The sequence below is a fragment of the Pipra filicauda genome, unplaced genomic scaffold (assembly GCF_003945595.2).
Source record: "Pipra filicauda isolate LSUMZ 115617 unplaced genomic scaffold, ASM394559v2 scaffold27_size4233163_pilon, whole genome shotgun sequence".
In the NCBI taxonomy this organism is placed as follows: Eukaryota; Metazoa; Chordata; class Aves; order Passeriformes; family Pipridae; genus Pipra; species Pipra filicauda.
Genome location: NW_024104398.1, coordinates 2,417,372 through 2,435,565, shown reverse-complemented (window position 1 = coordinate 2,435,565; position 18,194 = coordinate 2,417,372). Strand labels below are relative to the sequence as shown.

At 40.2% G+C, this 18,194-nt stretch overlaps 1 protein-coding gene across 1 annotated transcript in view; it reads left to right on the top strand.

Annotated features, from left to right (window-relative positions):
* Positions 1-18,194, top strand: part of CLMN (calmin) — a 76,988-nt gene that overhangs the window by 43,727 nt on the left and 15,067 nt on the right. The window contains exons 2-7 of the mRNA XM_027718405.2: positions 7,407-7,468; positions 10,047-10,142; positions 11,633-11,716; positions 14,341-14,433; positions 15,702-15,889; positions 17,654-17,847. Of these exons, the coding sequence (XP_027574206.2) occupies positions 7,407-7,468; positions 10,047-10,142; positions 11,633-11,716; positions 14,341-14,433; positions 15,702-15,889; positions 17,654-17,847 (717 nt within the window). The remainder of the gene's footprint in view (positions 1-7,406; positions 7,469-10,046; positions 10,143-11,632; positions 11,717-14,340; positions 14,434-15,701; positions 15,890-17,653; positions 17,848-18,194) is intronic.

Genomic DNA, 18,194 nt, shown 5'->3' with positions numbered 1-18,194 from the left:
ACAGTGGGACTCTGGACACGTGCTAGTTCTCATCTGACTCTGAATGTCAAGAAATAACCAAATAACCCTGACACATAGTGTGGGTTTTGTTTGGCTTCTTTGCTCATCTCAAATTATTCAGGCTTTAGCACTGTTGTCAGATCTGATGTATAGCAGAATATCTTAGTGCATTTCAGATTTTGATGTCTCAACAAAAAGGATTTTTTTTTCCTCTCTGGAAGTCAAAAAACTTGAAGAATTTCACAGTTTAGGCTTTCTAGGCTTGCCACAACAATTAAAAGTAAATGCAGAGCAGTGGAGATGAAGTGGACTGGACTCTGTGACGAGCCCTTACTTGGTTGATGTAGGATGGTTTCTGGAAGATGTTGTATTTTTCTTTTTAGATGCCAAAGGCTGAGGATGGAGATCTCATGTTAGATGTGACGTATAGATACTGGTGCAGATACTGTTATGGGTATGGGGCATTCTTCTCCATGTGGGAGGGAAAGGGCTGTGTTAGTGCTAGTAAAACCTTGTCAGTGTGAACGTGATTCAAGAGCCATTTCTCCAACTGATATGAAGATGGGGCTAACTGGTACCTGGCTGAGTGCAGCTACTATAATTTTGCTAGCTTCAAAAAGGCACTCCTGATTTTATTTTTGAGCAAGCGAAGAGAATCAGACCTGATGTACTCAAGTAGGTAGGAAAGGTGCAGGAGGTTGAAACTGAAGTTAAGCATTGTGCTTCGAAGCAGAGTTCAACACTCCAGCAATGACAAGGGTTGGACATTTTGCCTGCTGCAGAGCTGGGGACCTCAATACCTCCAAGAAACATAAGCAGTCCCAGGAGGTGAACTGTTTGGAGAAACCAGACTAGTGCAGCAAACAGTGCTGGAATACCATGAACTCTGGGCGAAGAGCAACTCTTGAACCAAGATGTTGGTTGTTGTTGCATTTCTCCTAATGGCCATTGCTGGTAACAGCAAATCCTGTTTCTTTTCTTGTGCAGAAGGAGATATTATGATCCCTGCACAGTGTGTAATAAACCAGAAGAGGTGCTCTGCACAGCCTGAAAACCTCTTGCTGGATCAACACTTAAGTCACTTGTTAGATCAATTCCAAACCCATTGAATTTAACCTAATTAATACTTTATTTGGGTCCAGCAGTCTTCTCAGTAAACACTGATGTTTGTTTCATTCACAATGTTCAGAACACAATTGTATTTCTCTTTTTTAACCTTGTCAGATTTTTGTTTCATAACATTCCTGGTATGTAAATGAGAAATTTTTTTAATCTGTTCAATAACATTTTCCACGTGTATAAAGAGTCATGAGAACAAAGATGTTTGCTTTGTGATTGAAGGGTACATGGAGGGGAATCTTTACCATCTGCCACTACGAAATTAGTTTTCAAGGGGGAAATATAAATCCCTGTCATTGGAAGCTATTTTGATCAGCTCTAATGGTAATATTTTATGTAGGATATCTCTTCCAGAGCCTAGTAGAATTTACAAGTAAATTCATCTTTCTAATGCTTTGGTAAGAGGAACATCTGTCTCAGACATTGTGAGGATTGAAGCACTAAGAGTTTTTTAGAAATCTCATATTCATCCTGTAATATTTGTCTGGTGCATGTAATCCTAACATACCAATTGCAGCAGTAAATATTTTGCTATAACCAGACATTGAACTCTGAAAGAAACCTCTTTTGCTGCAGGTAATGAAAATGTAATGCCTGGGATCTTACGATGTTTGTGTTCTGCAGAACCAACCTGAGTTTTAAAGAATTTCGAACCAGTAAGACTCAGACTCTGCAACTTCTATGGAATGAAAAAGCTTCAAGCTTTCAACACCTGCCGTAGAAATTTAATAAGGACCCTAATAAACGGGTCGGTTTCAACAAACAATTAACTTAACAACTTCATCTGGAAGTCTTAGAGGCCCTGTTTCATAGGAGGTAACTTGAGAGCAGACTCATATTATATAATGTAGTTAATGTTTCCTTTAGAAAACCAGAGTTTTTAAGATTTAATATTTCATGTGCTCCAAATTACATCAAATTGGCATATGGTACACAACAAAGCCTTCAACCCCTTTATAGATCAAGCAGAAAATTTATATTAATCTTCTAAGCTGTTTGGGGGTTTCTTAAGCACAAGGAAAATGTAGAATTCACAGGAATCCAGAAGCTTGTAAAATGAAGTTTGTGGACAATTTGGATAAAATTATTCCTTATTCTTTGATTATGCCTTTAAAATTCATACTCCTACAAATATGGAGATTTCTACATAGAAGTACTGAGTGCTCAGAGAGCAGTGTAGCTGAACTGCACCATATATATGAGAGGAATGTGTTTTCCTATATGTTGTCTTATGTTGTGAGATATTTTTTCATTTCATATAATATAGACTAAGTCTCTGAGGATTCAATGTGTTTAATGTAACTCTGTGTTGAGATGAAACAAAAGTGGAAAATTTCATTGCACTTTTCCCTGCCCTAATTTACACATTTAATCTTCTACTCTCCAGTTATTTTGCTGTCATTTGCTACCCCCACACCCAGTCTCCCTTGCTCACCCCCCTTTTGTTTTTGTTCCAGCATACCTTTAATCAGCCTTTCCGTGTCAGATGTGTTGCTTGCATGTGCCCTGTCTCTGGTGTTTGCATTCGAACTTTGTCCCAGGTGTAGTGTTTGAACAGTAGAAGGTCTCCCGGACAAGGATCTGTGCTTCCTTACAGTTGTCAGATACAGTATCTGGTATCTGGCATCAACATCCTGTATCTAATGCCTGACCACTTACTGTGACTAATGGCATGGCCTTTATTTGCCTGCAAGCAGTTACTTGCATCTCTCTTCATCGCAAATAAGCAGTTTTAGGTAAAATCAATTTTCTAAGATGTCAGTCTGGCTTCCTTCATAGGCATTGTTTGCAGAGAAAAGAGTATTCAGATTTGATAGTATGTTGCCTAGAAATCAGAAATACCTAGGCTGAGTCACAGTGCGGGAACACTATGAAGCCAAGTTTAAAATCCAGTTCTTGTTTTATTTATTGGCCTGGAGTTCAAAAGTAGATTGTTTAGCGTGTGTTCGCTAGAAACTGATTGATTGCTTAACTGTGTGAATGAGGGTTTGGGGGTGAGGAAGGCAGAAGGAGAGGAATTTGCATTTCCCAAGACTTAGGGTGTCTGAACCGTATTCCACTTTGGAGTTAGGCTGTAGTATTTAATTATCATACATTTTCCCATATATTTTTGTTGTGTAATAAGAAATGCCATTTCCTTCAGATCAAAGACTTTGGCAAATGCTGGAATGCCTCCAGAGCCATGCACGTTACGAGCTGGTTCTTTGGCAGCCACTGGTTACTTATGAAGTGAATATGGGCCTCTCAAGCCAAGGGCAGTTAAAGCATCCTCTGTCACAGTTAGGTGGCCAACACCATCATTTCCATCTTGAAAACTTGCTTCTTGTTAATAACTTGTTAATAAGGTATATATTGTATCTATAGAGGTTGTGAGTTGTGGTAGAAACAAGGAAGCTGACTTTTGTGCGTATTATAAAACTGGTACTTAGTGAGATGTCCAGAAGGTAAGTTGCAAGTGGATCTAAAAGCCAGCTTGGCCTGTTGTGAAGGTTTTAACGTCATCTGATGATGTTATCCTAGATGAAATGCTAATAGGTTTGGAAGCAAATTTAAGTGTCCTTCTGCTTTGCTTTGGGAGTAATATCCATACATGCAAATCAAGCAGTTTTCTGAAGCTATGTAATTACACACTGACAAGTGTTCCACTCAAATCAACTTGCGTGTTTCGTAGTTCCTTGATGTGCCCAGCCCCACCGTGGTGTGCCTCAGAGGATTATTCATAACTGGTTCTACAACAACAGAATAAATAGTATTTAGAAGCAAATCAATATTTGCTATCTCAAATTTGCTGTTGAATGTAGAGGCTGTTAGGGATTGGCTTCCTGTAGGTGACGCAACAGTAATGACCTTTGAGGAGATTTGAGAGAGGAAGAAATGGCATTAGTAAATGCCTGAGGAATTTCTAGACTGATGGGGAAGAAAACAGTGCCACACAGGAAAGCAGCTGAACTCCCTTGTGCATTAGCAGCTTAACTTTGAATTCTGCCCAAGTGGTTTTTGAAATAGCTTAGTTTTAGTCTTTGACAAATTAGTTGCCTTTGCCATAAGACTTGACAAAGCGGTGTATCTTTGTGAATATGTATTTGCACACTTACTAAGGTACAGATACTGGGCCAAATTCTGCCAAATTCCTGTCCTCTAGGACACAGTGTGGGGCAAAGAACTGTGTGGGTTATAGAATAGGTTCATCGTCCTAACAGCACACTTTTTCCTTCTCTAGGGGTTTCTTCCCCTTTAAATTATTGCAGCTAATGCCTGTCAGTGACTTACACGTGCACTTTGATATAAATACTGTGCCTCTGCAATGTCTTCAACCCTTCTGTGAAAAGAAGTCACACTTTAGCTTATTGGAAGAGTATGTAAGACCCAGCTTCTGTGTGGTGGTCAAAATTTCCCTGTGTAATTTTTCTCTTATGTCAAGGTATGAGCTGAATCAAAATGGCAATTCCTAACTTTTACTACCTTCCAGCATTAGATCTTTCAATCCAACCCTCACAGCAGGAATTCTTCTTTTCCAGCATGGTATTTGTGTGCAGGCCAGCTATATGTGGGTGTAATTATTTTATAATGGTGTTATTGCTCTCTAGCTGCCCAGTAAACACAGTGCAGTTTCAGTAAACTATATATACAAGCATAGGAACTTTAGACTTGAATGATTTTCTTCACTTTTATATAATAGTAGGTGTGAAGGAGAAAAAAAGATTTAATTTATAGAAACTGTATAAAGTTTATAGAGTCTCTACAATTATCTGAAATGAAAAGGTTGTGGAGAAGAGAGGCTGTACTGAAACTGGGAGGTCCACAAAGCTGGAGAAGAATAGCAGTTAAACGCACACATCAGTAAATACCTGTGCTGAGTTTTTCCCATTAGCTCTACCATCAAGCATATGGACTGCATTAGAGGTTTGTCTACCTTAGGGGTTTTATAAACACATTTCCTCCCTTTTCCTCTTCCCGTCCAGTTACTGTTGCTTTAGACTATTACAGAATTAAATAGTGCCCATTCTGGAGTCATCGCTCTTCCTGGAAAGAGGCTGTTTGCCATAGAAATGTTCAGTGATTAATCTCAGAAATCTGTTCACGTATGCAAGTGCTTTCCTGAAAGTGTCTTTTTTTTTTTTTTTTTTTTTGGTGTGTGAGCTTCTTGAAGCAGTAATACCAGCTTGGCTCGCCCATCCTTTAAGGCATATGTGCAACTCCTAATTTGCATCATGGCAGAATTTCTGCAGCCAAATTAGGAGCCAATGTATGCTCAGGTTTATGGATGATCTGTAAATAAACACAGCTCTCTTTTGCATCCTTATTTACTGTGAAAATGAAGGTTGTCAAAGTGACTGGTGAAAAATAGGACAAGAAACCAAGCCTCTGATGATACCAGAAAGCTTCTGTGTACCCTCTGTGTTTCCTCTTTGCTTTTGGTTGACACTGGAAGTCTGTATATCCAGCCCTTTTGATAAGGTCTCCTTTCCTTCCCAAAGCCTGGTACTGATGCCCATCCAAGCATTCCTGAGCCTTTCAGACAAGTTCAAGAGGTGGCCCCATTGCCTGCTGCTAGCTCCTGTGTCTGTTCTGCCATCCCCTTTGCACTAACACCTGTATTTGAACAGAAAGGAGTATATCTGGGAGAAGTTCTGGCTTAACATTAACCTCCGCCCACCCTCAAAGGTTCATTTTAGCAGATCGATTGTGGAAGTTACACCCTGGGTGACACGTAGCACTTCTGTTCAGCCTTGGCTGTGGGAGTGCATGGAAAACCAGTTCTGGGGTCAAGGTGCTGAAGGAAGGGAAGCCCAAGAAATATGTGACACATCTCTCAGTTTGTTGTACTTCGGGATTTGTAGGTGGTAAATGCTGTGGGTGTTTTACAGATACTCTGGAATCCTAATATAATTTACAGTTTCTTTTGTAGAGAGCTGTTTCAAATCTGTGCACATTCTTCTAAGACATTTTAAAAGAAAAGCCAACAGCAATAATTAGTTTGGCATTTTCCATGTTTTCTGAAGCACTTAAGGGGTAATGACTTTTTTTAACCAATCTTATATAAAATCAGGTTTTATGGAATAAGGGGACTTAAAAGTGACAGATGTGCTTCATGCTGAAAGCTCTATTCCAATGCATAAAAATAAGGAAAACAATTATACATATGATTAGAGACTGCTGACCCTTCAGTTAAAATGATCAAAAAGAACAATATTAAAATTTGATTTACAGAAGCTACTGCTTGGCCTATAATCAGTCTGACCAGTAAAAACAAACCAGACTTTTACAGAATGTGATTTCCCAGTAGATGGGTTAGCTGTTTTTGTAGAGCTGAAGAAACACAAAATGGTTTTAAAATATATTTGATATACTCTATGAGTAAATTGAAATACAGCATATAACTAGTTTTAATGGTTTTTGTTCATAAATTGCCAGATTTCCTTAATTCAAGTGAAACTTGAGAACCTCTAGAGAATAATTGTCTTTAAAATGAAATATTACTTTCACAGTCTACTTCATTTATATTAAATATATGGTTTACTTTTTTATATTAGAAGGTAAATGAAAGCTGGTCAGTAATATGATTCCCCTTGCACTTTTGCTGTAGTTCACTATGGAAATGGATTCAGGAAATGGCAGATGTGATTAAAAACTCTTCAGCTGGCCTGAGAGCTGTTTGTACAGCACCTAGCATACAGCACTTCTGGCAAGAAACTAGCACTTCTCATCTTATTGCAATATAAATGAAATGATTCTTCAATCTAGGGACTTGGAATTTTGATTTTAAATGTACTGGTTAGGAGACTGGGAAGATGAGATTTGATGAGGCTTTTCCATTCATAAGAATGAAGAGAAAATTGTTGTGTTGGTCCTGTTTCCTTGTGCATGCAAGTGAGTATATTGGAATCTGTGCCAGCCCAATTTGCACAAGGGTGTCAGAGCAATAATCCTGTAAATTCACATAGAAAGGTCAAGCTGCCTGCTCAGAGGGTGACATCACTGGAGAGCTGTGCACAGCACATAAATAAATGTTCACCTCTCAGAAGCTGAGCATTAAAGACTGCAAAACTAAGAGAGATTCCTTCCTCCTGCCTTTAAAAATGCATCTAGAAGTGTATAGCTCATGTCTGGTCAAAGAAATTGAATAAAACTCTGTAGCTCAAACTTATGTCTCCTGGTTTGGAATGTATTTGTTTTATTCACAGGGCTCTCATGAATTCTGTTTTGTGTATAAGTTTCTGAAATTTCCTACCAGCTTTCCCTTTTCTGGAAACTTAAGTGCTGTTTTTTGTTTCTGATATTCCTAGTTGAACGGGAAAATGTACAGAAGAGGACCTTTACCAGATGGATAAACCTGCATTTGGGAAAGGTAAGACTGACGGTCTTGATATTGGGATACAAGGATACAGCCATAGACAGATTGCAGTTAACTCCTTTTAAAGGAGGTAAAATTTGGAAACAAAGTTGACTTTTGTGCATGTGGAGACATTTGGAGGAGGATGAGGGAAAGCTAAAGCCTGTTTCTGGCTAAATTAAAATTTGTTTTCAGGCACAATCAATGCTTGGGTAGCTTCAGTTCATCTTAGGTGCATTAAAGTCTTTAATGTTAATGGCTGTTACCATGAGGTTATAATTTTCCCATAGAATGCGCCCACGTAAAATCAAATGTGGTTGAGGCTGCTCTGGTGATGATGTCTGTGTTCTTCCCTGGACTGCAAGTTTGAACATCTGAGGCATTATGGCCAAAGACAGATGTTCTTCAGAACCTGTCTTCATCCCAGATCTGAAGATGGAAAACATTAATTCCTTGTCAGCCATGTTGTGAGGGGCAGTATGATGGTATCTTCACATATCCACTTAATCAGAGAACTAAGTTTTGGACATCCCTTCATATCTTTAAGCTGTAGTTGTTTCTTAATCACAACATAATATGGCTATTAAACCTAATTTACTGTTCTTATTGATAGCAGATAAGTACTAACTCTCCTGAGTGATCTGTCATGCTGAGAACCTTTTTCCTGCTGTTTTGGTCGAAAAGAGAAAAAAAAAAGTCTTAATATTACTGGGACAGTAGTAATGCTTATTGCAGGATCAAGAAATGAGACCATCTCCCGATCTAGACAAGTCTTAAATTGGACTGGTGTTTGAGCTTCACAATGCTTTAGTATCCATGGCTAAATTTCAAAAAGAACGGACTGGGTCTAAGTTTGAGCCACAAACTGACTATAAGTTTAGCTTCTGTAGTTCTTGGGAAGTGATTGCATTTCAGACACAGTAGAGTAAAGGGATATTAGAAGAAAGGTATCACGTAAATAGTTGCTTAAGTCCACTATTCTACAGTGAGTGTTGCTGAAGGCATAAAGGGATCCTCTTAAAACTCACTGGAAAATCAGAATAAGGCTAGCTAGAAATGTTTTGACTAGCAATTGCTCCCAAAGGCCTCTCAGAATGAAGACAGTGTTACGTGATGCCTTCGTGAATCAGGCTCTAGGGCTTTAAACTAACTGCAGTTTTGGAAGTTGTCAGAAAGGGTTGTCAAATATGTGACTGTAGAGGAGGTCTTTGATTTACAGAAGGAATTATATAATGAAAAAGGCTGTAGGGTGCTGTTAATTCTGCTGTGCCAAGCATATGAAGACTTAGAACCTCTGCGGGCAGGTCAGCTTTCTCTGGAGTGCATACAATTTTTTTTCCTCTCTGACTCAACAAAGCAAAATGCCTTTCTGGAGAAAGGGCAAAAGTCTTCTGGTATATTAATGTTTTTCCTGGAAATGCCATAATAAACATACCCATGTAAATAATGAGAGCTTCATCAAAGCTGTCTGTAGTTACAGGTGATTCCCTGAGGACACTCACTGAGAAGGGTGGCTTCTGCCTTTCTCCTTAAAGAAGCACTTCTTGCAGAGTGGCTTCTTGCTTTCAGAGGCAGCAATGAAGTCTTCTTATACTTCTTCAGGAAACTTACGGTGTGGTGTGTCTCCTTTTGGAGCAGACCATCCCACTTGGGTCATCTTTTGAGAGGATCTGGCTCTGCTGGTCATGGGATAATTGGGAATAATTTGCACTTCTGAGTTCTGTTTGTTCTTGCCTTAAGTACTGAAAGAATAGAAAAGGTTTGGGTTTGAGGCTTTCAGATAGGTTATTTAATTTTTAAATGAATGATATCTTGCTTTCTTTCATGGAGCATTGTTTAGTACTCTTGGCTAGATTAGGGACCAGTAATGAAAATGTGTGGTCCCAGTTTGCCAAGATTAGTGCTTAATGGAACAGTAGTGTGTTGCCCATCCAAAGATAAAAAGATTGAGCTCTTTAGGGACACGTGAGTGAGTGACACCTGAAGAGAGTGTAATTGCTGCAGCTAAGACTCCCCCTAAGGGCTGAGCTGATTTGGCTGCGTGCCTCATCCGACACAGTGCAAATCATCCACACCTCAGTGAGGTGAGGACACGGTTCCCTTTGGAGGAGTTTGCTGAGAAGAGACACAATACAAGAAGTTGCTATTTAAAGTACTTAGAAAATACGGGGAAGCAGAATGGCACACCAGAAACCTTTCAGAGGAGACGGGACATTGTGGTTGGCTGGATCACAGGCTTATTTCTGTATAAAGTGGTATTTGCTTCTGGTGGACTTGTCTTAGTCTGAGGGATCAGCACCCAACCCTTGGGTGGTCACTTCTTAGCAGAGTATTTAGTGTTAGATTCTGTTACTGGAAATCTGGAATTAGTCCTTGTCTGATCTCAGTTACAATTCTGTATCTCAGTTTTAGCTCCAACATTCCTAGGACAAAATTGCCACCGATGTGAAGAATAGTTGGGTCTTTCTTCCTGCAGGCTATGATTTACTTCTAGTATCTCTGTTTTGTAAAATTCTCCTTCTAACTCTCTGAAATCATGGTGACTTATCAAACAGTACTGCTTTAAAAGCTATTTGGTTTCTTTTCTTCACAGTGCAAGCCTCCTTTGAAAGTGAAAGACTTGTTTATTGATATACAAGATGGCAAAGTCTTGATGGCACTCCTGGAAGTCCTGTCAGGACAAAAATTGGTACGTAAAGAGAGGGAGAAACCTCCATAGGAATGGAGCTTGGTATGTTATGAGCAACAATATATGGATATGCAAGGAGTAAGGGTGCATTTGGTGCCACATCTTGGGTATAGTAATAAGAATTTCAGTGGCTTTGTTGTAATTTCCTTATGTTACAGGCTGGCGTCCTGAGCTGTAAGATTTCAAGGAAATACATAACAATGAGGTGTAAATGGTGTGTGATCAGTGTTAATGTTCCTACCCCTCAGGGTTTTTAAGACTTTAATACAATAATGCTTACATATTCCATTTGGAGATCACCCAAGTCACATTATCAAGAAAACACACATTTACTGTATTTTTTTTTTCAATCCACCAGTTCAGTTTCTATTTTGTCTGAGATCGTTATGACACTCAGTATGTCTGCTGATGCTTGCTGTAGGTGTGAGTTTAGTTCTGGTATCCTGACTCAGTTTTCATTAGTCTTACTAATATGGTCTAAATCAACAGGGCAAAGGTTCACTAATCAGAACCTTTTTCTCTCCTCCTTTTTTTGTAAGAGCTATGTAAAGTTCCACATGCCAGAAATGGAACACCCAGTGCAAATATAAAAGCCCAGTTACAGTTGACTTTAATGTTTTCTCTCTCCAGCAATCTTGTCAGCAAGAACTCTCCTCTGTGTGGGTATCACACTTGGGCAAGAGGAGGGGCCCATTTTGCAGCCATGTCACCCCTGCAGATGCACTGGTGATGCTCTGTAGTGACTGAGCACCTGCTTTCTGCAGCAGGAATGGCAGTCACACATTCAGAACCACCTATTTTTTAATATTCTTGGAGTTTTGCGGAGCTGCAGCAGAAGCAGCGGTGTCTCTGTGTGTCTTCACACTGATTGCATTGAGAGCCAGGCTGGAAAGGAATTGAAGGGGGAGATACAGCATGGTAAACTGTAGGCTATGCCTACGGTCAGGGAGGAGGTCAGGGAAGGGGGCAAGATCAGCTGGCCAAACTTATTGTTAGGTGTTTCTGTATGCATGTGATAAAAACAGCGTGCCAAAGTGGAACTGTAGGGCGACAGGCATGAAAAATCTGTTTCATTTCTGCCAAAGTGAGGGGTTTTGCGTCCCACCTGCCTGTGCCTGCTATGAAAATTGCTCATGCTTCCTAATTAGGATCATTTATTTAATTCAAGACAAAAAAAAAATCTATTATTATGGATTTTCAGGCAAATATGATCCTGTGACTGAACATGGTTGGGGAATGATTACATAAATAATCAATGTGGCAGGTCCAAGAGAGTGATAACATCTGGAGAGCAGGAAAGCTGGTTGCTAACCCTGTTTTGCTACAATCATGTAGTTGAAGCATTTTACTGCGCACAAAAGATGGCAATAATTTTACATAGGTAGATTTCCCTAGCTTTATTTTGCCTCAGTGCTTGTAGGTTTTTAAGTTTTGTATGACCTGCTGAATAATTCCACCATTTTAAAAACTGTGGTTCTTCTTTTATCTAGATGCACGAATACAAATCTTCAACCCACCGCATTTTTCGTTTGAATAACATAGCCAAAGCACTTAAGTTCTTGGAGGACAGTAATGTGAGTATTTCCAAAGGCTGGTCTTAATATTTTTCTCCTGATGTGTGCTGCAAGTTGCAATTGTTGCAATTGTAGTTAGTCAGATATGCTTCATGTTTGTAAGAGGAATGTACCGCTTAAAGAGGCTGTGATTTACCTTTCTACAGCAAGGCTGAAAAGCCACATAAAAATGCACAACAAGAACACCTATGGAGTCTAAAACAAGGATTATTTGTTCATTTTATATGTAAAAGTTCAATGGGATTAAAGGATCAGGAACGCAATATTAAAAGAAAATAAAAAGAAATGCAGGTAATTTTTATGAGCTGGGTCTTAGTGGCATTACTTCAGATACACTGAAGGTAGGTGACTTTCTTTTATGGGAAATACTTTGAGTATTACAAATCATGTATTTTTCTGGTAAACTGACTGCTGCAGCAGCTGATAATGAGTCAAAGGCAAGAGAAAATGAAATCTGGGAACATGACATAGATACATAATTCCAGGAATCAAAGCCTTATGGGGATATAACTTCACTCATAGTCAGTGTGGCAGCGCTGCAGAATCACTTCCTAAAGTTGCAAGTGACCAAGAGCGATCAGGCCCCGTAGCTTGAAATTATTCATTCCTTTTTTTTATTTCTCCCAATGTGGGTTTATTCCAAAGCCTTACTGAAATGGCCTGTGTATTGAAAACTCTCTGCTCTTGAAAAATGTTGAGAAGTAATGGGGCCAAGAGAAATCCCAGTCATGTAACAACTCATATACATGGTATACCTAGATCTTCCAGAAAGAGAAAATGAGCTATTTCCTATACAGGACTGCAATAAGGTTTATCTTAATGGGTGAGGGGGGATGGAGTGTGTGCACAGGAGTTGAACCCTGCCTTGCATGGAATGCCCAAACAAAACTGATGCCACTTTGCTGCTTCCCTGCACTGAGTCTTAACTCTTGCTCAAGAGATCCTGCAGGAGAGTTGCTGAAGACCCCAGTGCAGGAATGAGCATGATGTGAGGTCTTAGTGCATCTCTTATGACCTCTGAGATGTGGGAGGTTTAACATCCTTTGCCTTTTTCCTCAGGAGGGTATGTGAAAAGTCAAGAAGTAGTCCAGTAACTTCCAGGTGTTCCAGTCTCCCTATGGAAAATCCATCAGTGGAGGCTGATCTGGCCCTAAATGTGTACATCTACATGTCCTGCTATAGAACTCTGAAAAAATATTTTACATATTCACATATTTCTTAACAGTTTCCCAGTTGATGCTTTCTACCCAAATCCAGCTAAGACCCACTGGCAGATGAGATTTTTTTTTTCTCTCTGTTGGTACCAGCACATTGCAGAGCTGCAGCTGAAGCATGTCTGGTTGTCAGGACCTCACCAGGGGATAACCTAGAACCTCAGTGAGCAAGGCCAGGCAAGAGGAGCCTAGAGCACAGGTGGCCTTTTAATTAGTAGTGCTGAACCTCCTTTTCTATGGATTTCTTGTTCCCTTAAAAGTAAGCAGCCAATATCTTAGTATTGCTGCTGGGTAATACCAGCAGCTGATATTACCAGCTGGGTATTTCTGTGGAGCTGAGTGACAAGTGTAAGCAGCAGTAAGAGGACAGAGCTCACACTGAGCAATCTAATGATAAAGGCCACTTGCTCCCCATTGTGGAGAAAGTGCTATTCAAATGCACCAAGTCTTAGAGGTTTTCCCATGCCAAATACTTTGGAGCTAGCAAGAAATCTGAGCCTTGAAATATGACAGCTAGAGGTGTCTTCTTGCTAAGATTGAAAATGTTGTGCAAACCACTAGATAAAAAGTTATTTTTTGCTTTCCTTTTTTCAGCTTAACCAAACCGGTTAGTGAAGGGTGGTGATGAAAGTGTTGGCAAAATGCCTTGGCTGCCAAGAGCTTCAGGGTTAGATATTAAACCACAGTGGAACCCGTCAGCATACGCTTCTGTGGAGCTGGGGCAGCAGGGCAAAGCACTGCTGAGTGATTCGCCATGTCCGGGATTTCTCCGAGATGAATGGGCTGTATGCTGGGCTTTAACTCAGTCTGGGTGCCTTGTGCAGTACTGACAGCTTCCTTGTTTCCTCCCTCCCCTGTGACCTTTGCCAAAACAAGTCTGTGTTGTCTAAGAGAATAACATCCTGGTGTTATCAGCTGGAAAAAACCTCTGTGGGAAAGTCTAGAGTTTGCTTGGATTAGGCAACCCTATCCTTTGCTCACTGATTTAATCGGAACTCTGTGACAAGCTGTGTAAGGTGGGATAAGCAAGGAGGAACAAGATGTATAGCAAAAAAGAAGTAAGCAGATCTTACTAGGATTTTAAATTTTTGAATGAGAAGTGAGAAAGATGAATGGGATCCACTGGAGTGGGCCCTGTCTTCTTCCATTTTTATATGGAGGAAACGCATTTGTGGTCCCAGGAACGCAGAACTGGGTTCACTTTTGTACTGCAGACTATGCTGGGGCATTCAGAAGCAGGGTGCTTGTCATCAGGGAAAATTATCCTTAACACAAGATTATTTCAGTATTGCTTTCTGGCCGGCCAGTCAGTGGCAGAAGTGCTGTGGACACATCCAGTAGTCTCAGTGCATTTTTTGCATATACTTTGCTTTTTTGAATTTGGCTCTGGATTTATTTTCTCTTTTACAGGTAAAGCTTGTTAGCATTGATGCAGCAGAAATAGCAGATGGAAATTCCTCTCTGGTTCTTGGACTAATATGGAATATAATCTTGTTTTTTCAGGTAATAAAATTTGAATACTTTACTCATAAGTGAACAGTCTTCATGGTATCAATCAATTCCAGCTGAATACTGATTTTTAAATTGATTTTTAGTCCTAAAGAACATAATTAATCATAGTAAACCTGAGCTTTACCCTCCTAATATACACTAATTTTATACTTGCAGCTGCTTTCATTTTACTTCATTGGACCTATTTTGGTGTAAATTGGAGACAATTTAAACCCTCATTTGACTTGGACCTGAATTAGAGCTTCAGATTACTACTTTGCTTTCTCTCCTTGCCTTCTCAGGGTTCTGTTCCAGATTCCCTGGATCTGAACCAATGTCCTGGGTTTGGTTCCAGGTCACAGTTTATTTTCAATAACCTTTTCTGGATTTGGTCCAATGTGATGGGAAATTCCATTTAGAATCACTGATCTCTGGAGACTTACTCGACATGGCAAAAATTCACAACTGATGAATGAAAGATCTCGAAGGGCCAGGAAGTGAAAAAACTGATTTGAGCCTGAAAATTGATTTAGCCCCAGACTTAGATTAAAACTGTGCCCTAATCTACACATAGTTTGAAAATTACCTTCTAAACAATACCAAATTCTAATGGACAGAGAGATGGAGAGAGGGTTCTGCAGCTCTTGTAAGACTGTGAGGCCCTTTCATTCTCTTGAACTCATTTAAAAAATGGCCGTAAGGTTAAAAAAATGATCTTGAATTTGCACGGAGGCTTCTCTCCCTGGCTGAGCTCCTCGGGCTGGGCAGTGCTGCACAGAACCGGTTCAGCCAGGCAGACTTGCGGGCAGAGATGCTGCGACCAGGATCTGTCACCCTGGCAGCAGAGGGCACAGGGGACCCAAAAGCAGCAGAGTGGATAATTTGGACTCAAATGTCAGTGCTGACCAAGGACAGGAGTGCTGCTGCAAGTCACTACTTTTTGACTAAAAATATATCACGCAAGCAACTCCTGTGAAGAGAACAATTTCAGTTAAACTAACTTTTCTTTCAAGGACATGTTTCTTTGCTTTTTGTTTAATAGGAATTTCCGCAGTTCAGCCTGAACAGTACCCTGCCCTTTCTGTTGCCTGGGGCTGCCAGCTGGGCTGCTGCTGACTGTCACGCCTGTGCAATACAAGCCAAGAGTTAAAATGGACAGGACTCTAATTACCTCTTAAAATTCAGTTACGGCATTGATCTCTTTAAAGTTTGCGTGTAAACAAGGGCACCGTGCAGCCCATGATAAAGCAGAGCACTGTGTGTTTTGCCTTTTATTACAGATTAAGGAGCTGACAGGCAACCTCAACAGGAACTCCTCCTCCTCCAGCCTGTCCTCTGGGCCCAGTGGTCCAGAGTCAGACACATCCCCCAGCACTCCCAGCGTGGAGAGAAACATGTCTGTTACAGTGAAGGATCAGCGGAAAGCCATCAGGGCCCTTCTAATCTGGGTTCAGAGGAAAACCAGAAAGTAAGCTAGCAAACTCTTGTATAAAACCGTGTCTTGCCACCTGCCCTTTTGAAGCTGAGTCTCTTTTCTCTGTCCTGCCCCGTGAGTCTGTTACTGTGTGCTGTGGCTTCTTCTGCTTTCAAAGTTTGCAAGTGCAGGGTCTCTGCAGGGGGTGTTTGAGTACGGCCATGTGTCTACAGCAGCTGTCTGACCTTGAAGCCCGCTGCTGGCTTCATAGTTTGAGTGTTAAATGTTAACTTGCAATAACCTTCTTGATGCTGTTTAAAACAGGAGCATTCCCACCTCCCCATACCCCTGGCTTTCCTGCAGTCTGTTCAATATCTTTTGCTAATTAAAGGCTAGGTGTAACTAAGGGGTGAACTGAAAAAATAAATGTATTGAAAGACTTTATCAACAGCCTTTTAAATTAAGCAACAGCCCTGAGGAAGCTTCTCTGTGTGCTGCAGAGTGCCATGAAGGACAGAGACCCTACTAGACCTCCTCATTCCTCAGAATTCAAGGGGGAAGGTGGTGAAACTTAAGTCACTTCTCTCAAACTTGTAAAATTTGAGTCCATTTCCATTGCACAACACATCTCTCCTCTTTAATAAAAAAGTGGTTGTTTTGCCAAAGCATTTTGTCTAGTCATGCTTTATCCTGGCAGAGTTACTGTCACGTTAAAAAACTGTAGTGTAAGATATCTGGTGCACATGCAAATGCTTGGACTGTATTTTATATATGTCGTTATCTGAAGCAATGACTGGCAGAGAGTTTTAAAGAGGGCATGGGTCAAAGTTACTTATACAGGTTGGTTATATGAATATTTGGCATTTTTATCTGTTGATTTGTATGTCCAAATCTGCCTTTGGACACAAATTTCTGTATCTAGTGTTGAAGACAGAAATTTCGATCTTAAATGCTTGGTCCTGTGGACATCATTCCTTGGTTATCTCCAGTGAAGCTAAGCGTGCTTGTTGTTCCATTGAGATCCATAGTTCACTGCTGCCAGCACAGACCATAAAGGAGGCGTGGTTTTAGTCCCAAAATAATGCTGATATCATCATTAACAGGGAGGTGATACAAGGAAAGTGAGGACCTGAGAAGTAAAGGCCATAGTCTTTTCAGCCCAGTCAAAGAGTATGAATTGAAAACATCTAACAGGAGAAAATTGTTCTTGCAACTGCACTGTTAAAAACATAATAGCATCACTATAATACTGTTATCCCATGATCTCTGCAGAATTTTCTATTCTGGGGCTGTATTTCATTGCAAGTTTGATGGCTGTTTTTCCCTCCAAAACTTTGGACATAAACTTGTGGTTTCTGGATATGCTGACATCATTTGCATTTGGCAAATTTTCTGCTATAGAAGGCCAAATACACAGGAATGTGAATCATTTATGCTTATTTGTTTAAATATTTAAATCTTGGCAGTTTTCCCAAGCTATGGCATTAAAATGCTGGAGAGCAACAGAAATGGGAATCACAGAGACATTTGGTTTTGTGAATGTTAATTGTGGTTGCTGAATTCTTGAGGGCTTTGTTTTTACTAACTACTTCCTACAAGCAGGTTCATGTCAGCTGTTAGCCACACCAATCCAGTTTGTGAATCTGTGTGTTTTCTGGATGTATTTGTGCATTTTGAAATCCAAAAATATCTCAAATGTGACAAGTACAACTCAGCAACCTTCTGTTTTAACTTTTTGGAGTCTTTGAAAATTGTTATGCCTTTACTTTGGATTTTGTAACACGACCACCCCCGTAAACTGTATGTCATTCTGTTTAGGTACGGTGTTGCAGTTCAGGACTTTACCAGCAGTTGGAGGAGTGGCCTTGCTTTCTTAGCCATCATAAAAGCCATAGACTGCACTTTGGTAGACATGAAGCAAGCACTGGAGAAATCAGCACGAGAAAACCTGGAGGATGCTTTCAGCATAGCACAGAATAAGCTGGGTGTTCCTCGGCTCCTCGAACCAGAAGGTAAAACACCTACATCAACTCTGTTGGGTAACATTCAAACTATAATGAATTCATGAATAGTGCATTGTGATACCTACCAAAAACCTCCCAGTGATTAGGCTGTTGATGTGATCAGTGTGTTGATCTTACTGATTAGAAAAATAGAAAATAATTGGTCAGCAGCTTGTAGCTGTATGCTGTCAGTTATATTTGTAAGCTCCTTGGGGGCAGAGATCTTACCATGGTTTTAGCTATGTACACTGGCCCTGGTTCACATTTAGATGCTATGTGACATCTGCATTACTAGGGGGCATTAATTGTTGTGCTGAGGGGTGTCTCAGTGCATTAGCACTGTTTTGTAACACCTC